We start from the raw sequence: 13306 nt of genomic DNA on the forward strand, positions 1-13306 counted from the left end.
TTTGAAGAATTTCACAACATGACAAGAATTCAACATATTAATCATCCAGCTACATAAAAGCACGTGCTCAATTCAATTCATCGATACAGAGGTGCTTTCCTTTTTTCAAATTCGAGTGCATAATTCTATCAAATTTCTCGGCCTTCATTGGAAGAGCATCACTACTATAGAGTTACTTCCCCTACTTTCACAGGCTTCTCCAGCAGTCAACAGGTGCCCTTTGCTGTATCCCGACTGAATGCTGATCATCTGTGCAGGCAGCGGCAGCAACAACAACAGCGTACAGCAAGCCAGCATAAGTACATTAGTATCAAATATATACAACATGAATGACTACATATATCAAACAGATTAAAAAGGTATAAAGTGTACCTTGATCGTTTAAAAAAGTTGATCTGTTTATCTCCAGCCAGAGAATTTGATTGCACGATTTAATCATCAGCGTAACATGAACCTCTCCCCAAACTACAGTCGGAGATGAAGCCGAAAGACAGCCCTTTGATGCTGCAGCATTAATATCCAATCTGACCACCAACACATGGTAAACAGCACACAATGTAAATGCATTGTCAGCAGTCTTCTAATATCTGTTACCAAAGAGCTGCCTTTCAAACATCAGCAAGATTAAACCTTACTCCATCATTCAAATCTACATCAAGAGGCAACTGTCTTCATTCAATCCTCTTTTGTCCATTATCAATACGTTTCCTCGACAACTGTGTGACTCTTGTATACGTACATACTTTCTAGAAAACTACAGAACACATTTATATCAAATCCCATCCTTCTTCGGTCTTGCTCAGGGTCCATGATGTTGCGGTCAGCATTTGAAGCAGGTGTTATACATGATGTTGATGAAGCTGGGTGGGCGATGTGTTGCAGGGTTAACTCAATGCAGTGTTGGACTCCGATGGGTAATCTCACCACGTGAAGTAATGACACCATCAACCCTACCCTACATAGATCTGACTGACCTAGTTACTAGATGAAGCAGATGGACACTGGACAGCAATGGCGTGACACAGCATCATGGACCGTGGACTGTAGTGGGAGAGGCTGAAGCTGCTTCAGGCAGATACTGCCCAGTGGAAGGTATCATCAGTCATCTCCTGTACCCACAAGGTCACAAGGTGAATCTTACTAGCTTACGAACTGATGCAACCCTGTTCCGTACAAGGTCATAAGATGCATCTGTGTAGCTTGATAATTGATGCAATCACAAGGTGAATGTTACGTAGCTGTGTAACCGATGACAACGCAAGCTAGGGCTTCTCCATCACCTGATGGGCCTGCGCAGGCATCTGACTGATTGCAAGCATGGAGCTGTGGACTGACCACCTGAAAGATGACCTAGGTTACCTTGTCACCTGATGATAGTACTTTCACACATTCCAAGTCGGCTCTCAGTCTGTTAAAACAGGACGGTGCATTTTCTAGCATGGCTTGATGAAGGAACTATGGAGACGGTCTGTTCCAAACACTAGTGGTATTTGCCCGCTCCAGACACCTCAATGTTCTCCTGGTTATGAAACACGACACTCAATCAGCAGCTTGCATCCTGGAGATCTCGTTTTAACAACCGACAGTGACATCTTTCAGGTCTGTGAACTAGAGTAATGCTATATGGTGTGCTAGACTTGATCCTGATCGTACAGGTGGACCTCTATGTAGGATGTCGGCACGAAGCCCTCGGAGGTATCGTCCCGCTTGACCCGCGTCCACCCGTCGCCCTGGTCAGCCTCTATGATGTTGAACTCTTCATTCTCCAGCATGGAGATCGACCCTTCGCTGCTTCCTGAAAACCACAGCAACAGGGTGAGTTTATTTGGGAGAGGTAATGTAAAGTGAAATGGGGTTAATGTCATGTTAAAGACCATTGCACTTATATAGCGACGTGCATGCGTGTGCGTGTCTTCCTGTATTAGTCCGAACTATTGCCAGTCTTATAGTGCTAGCCACTGAGAAACCATGCTGCAGTTCAACATGGACACTCCACTCAGACACAGTATACTAACTCCGAGCTGTCAGGCAGGATAAAAACAACTACATTCTTTTAACGTCTATTGGCATGACGTCTCCGGGCAGATGCTGTTTCAACAAGACCATGGAGGCGGTCTTATTTAGGAGGACTGTGTTTTCTGCTGTCTAATGACAGATGGTCAACACGTGTACATAAAGATAAATCAGCATCAAGCTACTTTGGTACGGATGTTGTGATGAAAGTTGGCATGGGCTTTGCTACAGTTGTAGAACTCACCATCAAAAGGATATAATGCCCGACAGGTTCCGATGATAGGAAACGTTTCAAACTCATCCTCCCCCTCCTCATCTCCATCAATAGGCCTGAAACAGAAGGTCAGTATGAGACGTTAGCAGTGAGTGGGAGGCAGTTTCATATTACGATACAGTGAAGTTTCCACAAAGAAACATAAATATCAGAGGTACATATCATATGTAAGGTTCAGCTAGATGTTTGTTTTCTATGGATGTGAAATGAACATTGCAAATATTCAGAGTAACATTTGTATCAACATCAAAACAATTGTTATTGTTGATAATTCTTGGAATACTACCTCTATTACATCACTGCCATAATATTGTATTCAGGCTGCGACCACACTAAAACTAAACAATCAGATTTTCATCAGAAGTCCTCCTCACTGTCAACTATACATCATTAGTCGTATCCCTAATAGCACTCTGGACGACCTCTTCCATGTGCAGAGGCAGGTCATTTCGGGTCTAAATGACTTCATTTCCTTTCTAGATGTCATTTCCGGTCTCTCAAAGGTCATAAAAGTGTCATCTATGACGTCACTTCCGGTATTGGTTCCGGTCGTGACGTCACTTATTCCACTTGTGATGTCACTTCAAGTCAGGAGGAAAGACCGAAGTGATTCAGGTCTCAGAAGTTACCACTTTGGTGAAACCCACAAGCTCGGGTGTGCTGCTTACAAATCTAGAAACATTACCAGGGCGAACCAGGATTCAAAACCCACGGCAAACTGCGGTACCTTAGACGACTGGGCACCCCGTGCCCCCACAGCACCATGATGTGACAGACACGGACAGCATATACTTACGCATACACATTATGCTGCAGGTTTGGTGTTCCTGGCTCGGAGACCTGCTGTTGACTGGCTGGGGTACTGCCATCTGACACACTTGGGGACAGCGACTCGTTAGACGTACTGTGGCGCCGATGTTTACCATCAGCCTCACCTAGATAATTCTGGAACACATAACACAAACACTCATTTCATCACTCAATATGTCCACACTACCTAGTAAGTTGAATGCTGACTTTCGTGGAACCTCAATAGCCTGGAAATAATTCAGGGACAATGTTGAACATGAAACTCATTATTGCCGGACACTTGTTTATCCAAACAACTAATTTCAGCAAGCAATTCATCTCTACGAACACAGTAGGTAGATTTACGTAGTCAGTAGTGATGGGTATTGGCCTTTTGTATTGCCATAAATTGCAATAATGATTCATGTATTGCGATACATACCACAATATATTGCATGCCTTCTTTCATTTGTAATTTGTAACAAAATACTAAAAAAGGTCACATACATCACACTTCCCCTGCAGTTTTTTGACAACTTTGTAGCAGTCCACCATTTTGTTGGATGTTACTCTGGCCACAACACAAACGTAATAGACAGATCCTATACAGGAGGCTGGTCTTGAATAATTTGGCTTCTTGGATCACAGGAATCAGATGCTAATTTCATAATTTCAACTGGAGTTGTCACTGATGTACATTTTGCCAACAAGATGAAAATATGCATGATTTTGAAAAACCCAATATACACCAGTATTTTCCAAACATATTGTCGGAAGTATTCATACGACAATCCTTAAGAACTCTCCAGTATAATGTTATATGTTTCAGGACCTACTGATTGACGAGAGTGATCTAACTGACGTGTCTGTGTGTCCACCTGCCCCCCATGTCTGTACTTGGAATCATATTGTTTAAATGGCATCAACGCGTTTTCACTCACCTCAAACTTTTGCAGATCTTGCCGTAGATCATCTATCTTTTGAGCATTTTCTTCTATTTTCTTATCTAAGGTACTTGGATCTCCTAGAGCCGGGTTGTTTGCATAAACATCTTTCATCTTCAACATGCCTTCCCTGTAACAGCAAGCCATGTATACAGTCAAACACCGTTGTGTTGGAGTTGAGAGACCTATGTCAATACTGAGGTTCCACACAACCGAAAATGATAAATAAAGAAGGAACATGCAGGGGCAATGCTTTTACTTCGAGACAACAGTAAGTTTGACACAACAGTGTTTCACTGTAATCTCAAGGTATCCCTGTAAAGGCAAGTCCTATGTAATCTCAAGTTGAACTATAGCTATCCCTGTACAGGCAAGTCCCATATAATCTCAAGCTGAATTAGAGCTATCCCTGTAACAGCAAGTCCTATATAATCTCAAGTTCAAACAAAGCTATCCCTGTAACAGCAAGTCCTATATAATCTCAAGTTGAAACAAAGCTATCCCTGTAACAGCAAGTGCTATATAATCTCAAGTTGAAACAAAGCTATCCCTGTAACAGCAAGTCCTATATAATCTCAAGTTGAAACAAAGCTATCTCTGTAACAGCAAGTCCTATATAATCTCAAGTTGAAACAAAGCTATCCCTGTAACAGTTTAACTCTACATTACCTCTGTCTGTCCTACCCCCAAGGACTACCACCCTCCCTCAACCCTACATTACCTCTCTGCCTGTCCTACCCCCAAGGACTACCACCCTCCCACAACACTACATTACCTCTCTGCCTGTCTTACCCCCAAGGACTACCACCCTCCCACAACCCTACATTACCTCTCTGCCTGTCCTACCCCCAAGGACTACCACCCTCCCACAACCCTACAGTTCCTCTCTGCCTGTCCTACCCCCAAGGACTACCACCCTCCCACAACCCTACATTACCTCTCTGCCTGTCTTACCCCCAAGGACTACAACCCTCCCACAACCCTACAGTTCCTCTCTGCCTGTCTTAACCCCAAGGACTACCATCCTCCCACAACCCTACAGTTCCTCTCTGCCTGTCTTACCCCCAAGGACTACCACCCTCCCACAACCCTACATTACCTCTCTGCCTGTCTTACCCCCAAGGACTACCACCCTCCCACAACCCTACAGTTCCTCTCTGTCTGTCTTACCCCCAAGGACTACCACCCTCCCACAACCCTACAGTTCCTCTCTGCCTGTCTTACCCCCAAGGACTACCACCCTCCCACAACACTACATTACCTCTCTGCCTGTCTTACCCCCAAGGACTACCACCCTCCCACAACCCTACAGTTCCTCTCTGTCTGTCTTACCCCCAAGGACTACCACCCTCCCACAACCCTACAGTTCCTCTCTGTCTGTCTTACCCCCAAGGACTACAACCCTCCCACAACCCCACATTACCTCTCTGCCTGTCTTACCCCCAAGGACTACCACCCTCCCACAACCCTACAGTTCCTCTCTGCCTGTCTTACCCCCAAGGACTACCACCCTCCCACAACACTACATTACCTCTCTGCCTGTCTTACCCCCAAGGACTACCATCCTCCCACAACCCTACAGTACCTTTCTGTCTGTCTTACCCCCAAGGACTACCACCCTCCCACAACCCTAGAGTACCTCTCTGTCTGTCCTACCCCCAAGGACTACCACCCTCCCTCAACCCTACATTACCTCTCTGCCTGTCTTACCCCCAAGGACTCCACCCTCCCACAACTCTAGTTCCTCTCTGCCTGTCCTACCCCCAAGGACTACCACCCTCCCACAACCCTAGAGTACCTCTCTGCCTGTTCTTTGGCCATTTCCTTCTTGATTGCATCAATCTTCTGCTGCAGCTTCTTCCGACGCTGATTGGGAGGCAGGTCACTGAAGTCTTCCTTTGGGTCATCCACCTGAAGACAATCAAACCAGTCATATCTCACTCTAAACTGGTCAATATCCATGTAAACGCCCATCATCAAGCAGATATGTCACAAGTATCTTTAACAAATCGTTTCTAACAAAACATTTCGTATTTACCACAAAGCATGTCATTCACATAACAATACTCTACATGATCATTAAGCAAAGCGAAATAAGCTGCTAAATTTGCGTTCTTTATCTGTGGGATCATGCCATGTTACACAAAATTACTCAATGTTAATTTCATGGCAGGTCACAATTCATATACAATGATATGGCTGTATGTCACTGAAATGACCGCACATCATCATCACCATCATCATTCCTAAAGGACAACTGTATTAATGACAATGCCCCAACGAGGTCAAGGGACCTCATACTAGCATCTACCACTGATAACCCATAACATGCACGCATGCAATACCAAAGCATACCACAGCATGCAATTTCTACCACTGCTGTTTATAACCACCTAAAACCGTTTGGGTATTCCACTTACTCATTTGTAAGCACGAGACAGCGATTAAGCTGTCTATACTGTTTCATTACAAAATGTTATCAGATGAAATACTTAAATTAATCTTTTTGTTCTGTTTGTTGTTTAAGACCGCACTCAGCAATATTCCAGCTATATGACGGCGATCTGTAAATAATCAAGTCTGGACCAGACAATCCAGTGATTGACATCACAAGCATCAATCCATGCAGTTGGGATACGATGACATCCATCAACCAAGTCAGTGAGCCTGACCACCCGATCCCGTTAGTCACCTCTTATGACAAGCATAGTTGCCGTTTAGGGCAAGAATGGGTTGCTGAAGACCTATTCTACCCCGGATCTCCACCGGTCAGTTAAATTAATCAGTAGATCATAAAGAGCATTTACTGAGCACAGCAAAAATGTAAATAAATATCCCAGGCATTGATTAAATGTCCAGTGAATGGTGCCTCAGTCCATCAAATATCAAACCTGGACACTTGCTTAGGAAAAGTAAAGCATATCCTGCAAATGTAACACATTAAATCAACAAAAAATAATTCCAGGCAAAAAAAATCCCACTGCGAGCCTAAGGACAATGTAATGTTCTGTTATGGACAACATGCAGAAAACACTGGTGAGAACGCAGGGAATGTTAAGTAGCCTCTTACACCAGTGTGAGGACAGGGTTGAGGAAGTCAACCTGACCCGCCTACTTGTGAAGTCAAGTGTTGATATTGTGCAGCAACACTCCGATGACCCCATGGCTTGATTTACAGCTTCTGGCACAATAACAATACTCACTCTCTAATTGCACCTTGTAAACAAAGTCGTACCAAATAGTTGTCACATACTGTTCTCGCTTAGAATTCATAGCCTGAACTTCATGTAATACAAATTGATTTCGTTATTTGTCAAGTAAACTGTAGTCTTCCATATTACAGAGCACCATGTTATCAAGACATTAATCCATCCTCGTGGACAGTTGACATAAATGTATAGTTGCATGTTAAGTCAAATTAACATTTACACAAGCATATTTGTCAACTGTGGTTTGTATTCTGACTTTATGACTGCCCCGTGGCCTAGTGGACAGAGCGTCCGCCTGGAGAATGGAAAGTCAATGGTTCGCGTCCTTGGCCATGTCATACCAAAAATGGTACTTGTTGTTGCCTTGCCTGGTTCTCTGCATCAAGGGGATAAAACAAGGACTAGTCAGCTCAGTCTGTACACTGTGTCTGAGTGGAGTATCCATGTTATACTGCGGCATGGTATCTCAGTGGGCGGGCACTATAAAACCAGTTTTAATCTGGACTAGTAGTACAAGCAGCCATACACACTCATGCATGTACGTTTATATAAGTAAAACAATCTTGAACACGAAGCTAGACCCCATTTCACCTCACATCAAACTTTAGAGTTAAATGAAGCATTTGCACATTTCAGAGTGAGTGAGAGAGTGAATGTTGTTTTTCGCTGAAGTATTTCAGCTATATGACAACATCCAGTAACTGAATTTCACACAGGAAAACCAGTGGTTGACAGCATGAGCAAATATCCACGCCAGCTAGAGCCATAGTATCAGAAAGATCCAAGGTTTAGAAGTGCTTAAGACAAACATCAGATACTTGGAATCCCCACCGACATGTCAGAGGGTATCAATGGGTATCAATGGGTATCAATGGAGATCCACTTCAACATCACTCCGTGGACATGTCATTTGTTTGCTTGCTGTCAAACCCCACACTCAGCAATATTCCTCCTCATAGAGTCTGGACCAGAAAATCCAGTGATGACATCATGAGCATCCATCTACACAAATGGGATACATCAACCAAGTCAACAAGCCTGACCATCTGAACCTGATAGTGGCCTCTTGAGGTGAGCATGGGTTGCTGAAGACCAATTTTAACCCGGATCTTGACAGGGTTGAATTCTGAATCAAATCGCAGCCACAAGAAATAACTTTACATGGTGTCGTACATTTGGGCCCCTCCAGGGCACAGCCATGTTGTATTAGTAACAGTGTCATGTTAGAACAACACTGATGGTAATTAGAGTTCCCGGCCACCAACATCCAAAGGTCAAGGTCATCATGGTAGTTAAGTACAACAGAAATCATTTGGTTAATAACTCACAAAACAGTGCTGGAGATGGAACTAAATGGGACGGTTTGTTTGCTTTTCTTCCTTGTTTCTAAAAAAAGTATAGTTGCATCTATCTTTTTCAAAAGTTAGGGGAGATAATTATATAAAACATGGTGCTCAGGCTGGTTGCTTGTGACAATGGACGTATCATCTAAAGAGATGAAGATTTACACACGGTCACACTACGTAGCAAATTTGAGTTAACTTTCTTGAATATTTCTCTCCATAGATAGATATCCATATTTCTGTACCAACACTGCTTTGATGAAACAATTTCCTGTTATATACAATAGATAGACATGCACCTTTTTTGATGACATCACAGAGTCGCTACATGTTCTCTAAGACAGTTACCATGGTTACATACTGAAGAAAGTACATCTAGGACTACAAGTTGTCAATTTGTAACCTGGGGATGCCCTCTGTGAAACTTTCCCAATCATTATGCTGTGCTGTTTGTTAAAGTGCTCTTTGACAATGATTAAGAAAATTTCCCAGACCATCCCACGTTTTATATCCCCATCTGGTGTTGTACAAGGGAGAAATATGTTCTTAAACAATAGCCCACAAGTGAAAATCAGATGCTGAAGCTGTTTTTTCAACCTATATAAGATTTGTTCCTCTCTGAAAATCCTGTTTTCAAACAAGATACAGCATCACAAGTCTACATAACTCACCTGTCCGGATTAATTTTGATTGTATTCCATGCACTTTAAACAGTTGCAACATAAATGTATTTCCTTGGGACTCTTCTGCAAAGATGCCCCATGCCAAACATTGTTGTTTGCGTATTTGATAGCACTACATGTTTGATAAACATCGGATCTTGACAACTATGTGAAAAGAAACTGTCATCTATCTTCACTGATAAAAGAAATTTGTTGGAGGTGCAATCTTCTGTTTGAGAACATGTTTCAAATATTTCTGGATGACAGATTCAACAGTCCTGACTCTTTGCTCAGAAGCCAGAGTGTGATGAATTATTTCCCCTTGTATATATACACCAGACAGGGTGGTAGATTCACAGTATATACCACAGATCCAGAAGTCTATGGCTAACCCAGATGGAATCATATTACTTGTCATTCTGCTGCCATTTTTCAAAGCAAATGTCATCATGCTATACACATTCAGAGGAAATACAATTTGTTCCTTCCTGAGTAAAAGGATGCAAACACAATTCTTACTTCACAGAGCTCTCAAAAAAATGAATTCTTGTGATCGTTAAACAGGAAAAAGCCCATTGTGCAATTTCCGACATTTGCTTTGTAAAACAGGCAACAGAAAACATTGTGGAGCAGATTTGCCACACAGTGACAACTAACAGGCTGTAGTTATGACATTTCATTAACTAGTTTAACACTGTGTATACAACTGACTACACTAATCCTAGACATGACCAAATCAACTGTCACAGTGTGTTGCATCTGCTAACTCTAGGAACTGAGTAAGATGCAGGCTCAGTAGATCATCATATCAAACCATATCTGCCCAGGCCAGGATTGACAGCTCCATAATGAATACCTATTGTAGCAATATAATCGGGTCAAGAAAGAGACGTCCTTTTGTACATGGGATTCAAGGGTCTATTTAAAGGGAATTTGGGACGCAAATAAAATCTATTTGGTACGTATATTCAACATTTAACAAAATATGACGTACATAATAATTCCCTTTACCGGTATGTATTCTATTTTTAAAATATTCTTCTCAGTCATTCAATTTCAAATCATACCCTTTCATGAGCTAGGAATGAGTTTGAAAGTTTTTCGTCTGCGATCTGGATTCTGCCTTCGTACAGTGAATTTTAAGAATTGTGTTAAGTAGTCTTTCGGATTCAGGGGTGAACAAATGAGACCGACTGAAAAATGAGAGGGGATTTGGGATTCAGGGGAGGAGGGGATGTTTTCTGAAATGCCATATTCTGATATGATCATCTACTCAGCCTGTTCTGACACCTGGGTCTGGATGCTACAAGATATCATAGACACGGCATACCTGGATCTAACCTTCATATACACTGGGTACATGTGTGACACATAGCATACATATTTGACACATTGCATACATCTGTGACAAGTTGCATACATCTGTGATGTGATTGCAATATATTCCATACTTTAAGCTATGTTAGTATTAAATATATGCAAAATGTTACTGGGATATATAAAATAATAATTTCGAAATGGTGTAAAAGTTGTTTGTTACAGGGCACAGGGATTACGTTTTAGAAATTGGTTTAAAAAAAGATGTGGGTTGCTAAGAAAGTGGACACTGTCCTATCAGAACGAACAGTTATCACACATGATAGGTTGTCATGGTGACATCTTAACTTTATCAGAAGTGATGTTTTTGTGAATTTGGATGATACTTATGAAACTTTGGATAGCTATTTTTCAACTTGAAATCTAAATTATAACTTTTTAAAGACAAGAAATTCAGAATTTAAAGGGAACATATTTCCTGCATTCCAACATAGGAACACCTAGTTTCTGAGAGCAAACATAGGAGTACTGTGTAGAGTGATTGTCTGTGGCTGTAATGCATGGTCTGTCTATGACATAGTGCAGTAGATCCAGTGAGAGAGACTGACGGACGACGGACAGTGACACAGACATACGAGGTGGGCGACATATTTACCGTGGTAGAGATTGTGGGTAACTGCGATAACAGCTAGAAACAAAATAAATACACACATAGCCTTCAGTTCCAAAGTATCTAGCTTGGATGAGCATCTCTAGCGCTCTATGCTTATATGGATTCAACTCTCTCTGTATGAAGCTACCCAAACTAAAACCAACCACTCTTCATATCAGACCGAAGTTGCAATTCATAGAAACATGTACGCACATTGTACCAAGTTGGGATACATTATCGTTAAAGAAGATGGATTAATTTTGAATTTTTTCACCAAGTCAAATAATAATTAACGCATCGAGATACTTTCTGGGTGTTGATGAAATCATCCAACTTGATTCCAAGTAGGCCTGGAAAACGTGCTGAAGAAGGTGAGGTTTCTAATAAAACTGTGCCCACCATCACCTCAGTTCGTCATAGTTCCAAACAAATGAGGAATGTAAAATTCTATAGTAATAAATCTTTGTCCTGGAAAAAAGCAATGTAAACAGTGACGCACAAAAGAACAAAATTAACAAAACAATACCTGGAAGCAATCTGACCATGCACCTTGACAAAGATACCCAGCATTATGCCATGATCAGCAGCTACCTCTAGTGTTCCATGGACTTATTGACTTCATAAAAGGGCTCCATTTCAGAACTTTAATTGTTGACTTATTACCTGTGGTTTACCATATCGCTGCAGTAACCCTATCTCAGTGCTGCCCCCTTAAAACAATTTAGATTTGGACTTGTTGCTACACGGAGCTGCTGACTGTGCCAGTGTTTTCCTAATAGATTCCCGATCCAAATGTGCATCGTACTTTATAGGCTTCAGCAAAGTGCCAGCGTCATGATCTAACGACAAATGCAACATGATTTACTTCATGAGACACTCGTCTTCACATACAAGTACTTATATTTTAGATGGAGCAACAATATATTTACTTATCGAGTTGGAAATCGGACTGGTAAAGATTTTTTATCTGCAATAGCTCTCAACGATGACAGCCATAAATCTGTACCTTCTCGAGGATCCATACCCGGTAAGTACATGGAAAGCTGCATGATGGAAAATAGATGTACACATATTTGAAGGCAAATCTATTAGGAAGCAAATTGTCTTGTGGTCTTCATGGGGTTATGATTCATGTACATACGGCAGGGTTGTTAGTGCGGATGTTCCAAATCGGGAATCTATTAGGTAAACATGATGGGACAGCCCGTAGCTGTGCATAGCGACATGTCAATATCAAGGCAGCACAGAGATACACTTACCTCAGCTATCTTTCCATATAGCTTTTAAAAACGCATTCATAAAATTAAAGTAATGTGACATTATTCGGATGCTACAAAACTACATGGAACACAAGGTGTCCTCCCCATCTGGCCGACGCTGTCAAACTGCTTGCAGCACAACTACTCGCACACCTACTCATGCCATGCTGAAAACATAGGACTGGGTACTAGACAGGAAACTCAGGGGAAACTATAATGCAGGATGGAAAACAGGACTGCATTCTTTACATACCAATAATCCAATGATCTTTAACATGAGGAAAAACAAATAATAACGGCTGGCTAGAAAATAAAACTTTGGTACAAAATTCTCCCGAGAAATTCTGTTGGTTGTTAACACTCACACAAATACACTGAAGAGAAACCTACAAACAAATTGAGTCAACAGTCAGACACCAAGCACTCAAATCGAAAAGAATATATATCCTGACGAAAAATTGGAAGCGTCATAACATTAATACGTCTCTTGAGTTAAATCAGTTGTCAGGAAAGATGTATGCAATTCATGAAAATGAACTACGGTGAAAGGTCTGCTACGTGAGACATGAGAATACATGTGAATACATGTGAATTGATGTGATGAACATTATGTGCCCTTGAAGAATGAAGCCGACGATGAGGCAAGATGAAACATGTCTGACAACTGATCTAACACAGGAGCTTCACTGACATCCAACATCTAGTCTAACTGCCATCAAACAGACCTGAGATTTCTGCAGCAACAGTTAATAAAAATGTTCAGTCAATGTTTAAGAAGACAAATCATCTTTAGAAAACAAACTTGGAAATTCCACATATTTATAATTACAAATTGGGAATAATG

At 41.6% G+C, this 13306-nt stretch overlaps 1 protein-coding gene across 1 annotated transcript in view; it reads right to left on the minus strand.

Moving 5' to 3' along the window:
• Window positions 1-1631: 1631 nt before the first annotated feature.
• The window catches only part of LOC139458564 (cdc42-interacting protein 4 homolog), a 29520-nt gene continuing 17845 nt past the window's right edge, over window positions 1632-13306 (minus strand). Inside the window, exons 9-13 of the mRNA XM_071239992.1 lie at window positions 5819-5931; window positions 4018-4150; window positions 3084-3232; window positions 2258-2343; window positions 1632-1795 (exon numbers count right to left, since the gene is read on the minus strand). Coding sequence (XP_071096093.1) covers window positions 1632-1795; window positions 2258-2343; window positions 3084-3232; window positions 4018-4150; window positions 5819-5931 — 645 coding nt within the window. The remainder of the gene's footprint in view (window positions 1796-2257; window positions 2344-3083; window positions 3233-4017; window positions 4151-5818; window positions 5932-13306) is intronic.

Source organism: Haliotis cracherodii, unplaced genomic scaffold (assembly GCF_022045235.1).
Source record: "Haliotis cracherodii isolate W230 unplaced genomic scaffold, xgHalCrac1.p SCAF_13, whole genome shotgun sequence".
Classification (NCBI taxonomy): Eukaryota; Metazoa; Mollusca; class Gastropoda; order Lepetellida; family Haliotidae; genus Haliotis; species Haliotis cracherodii.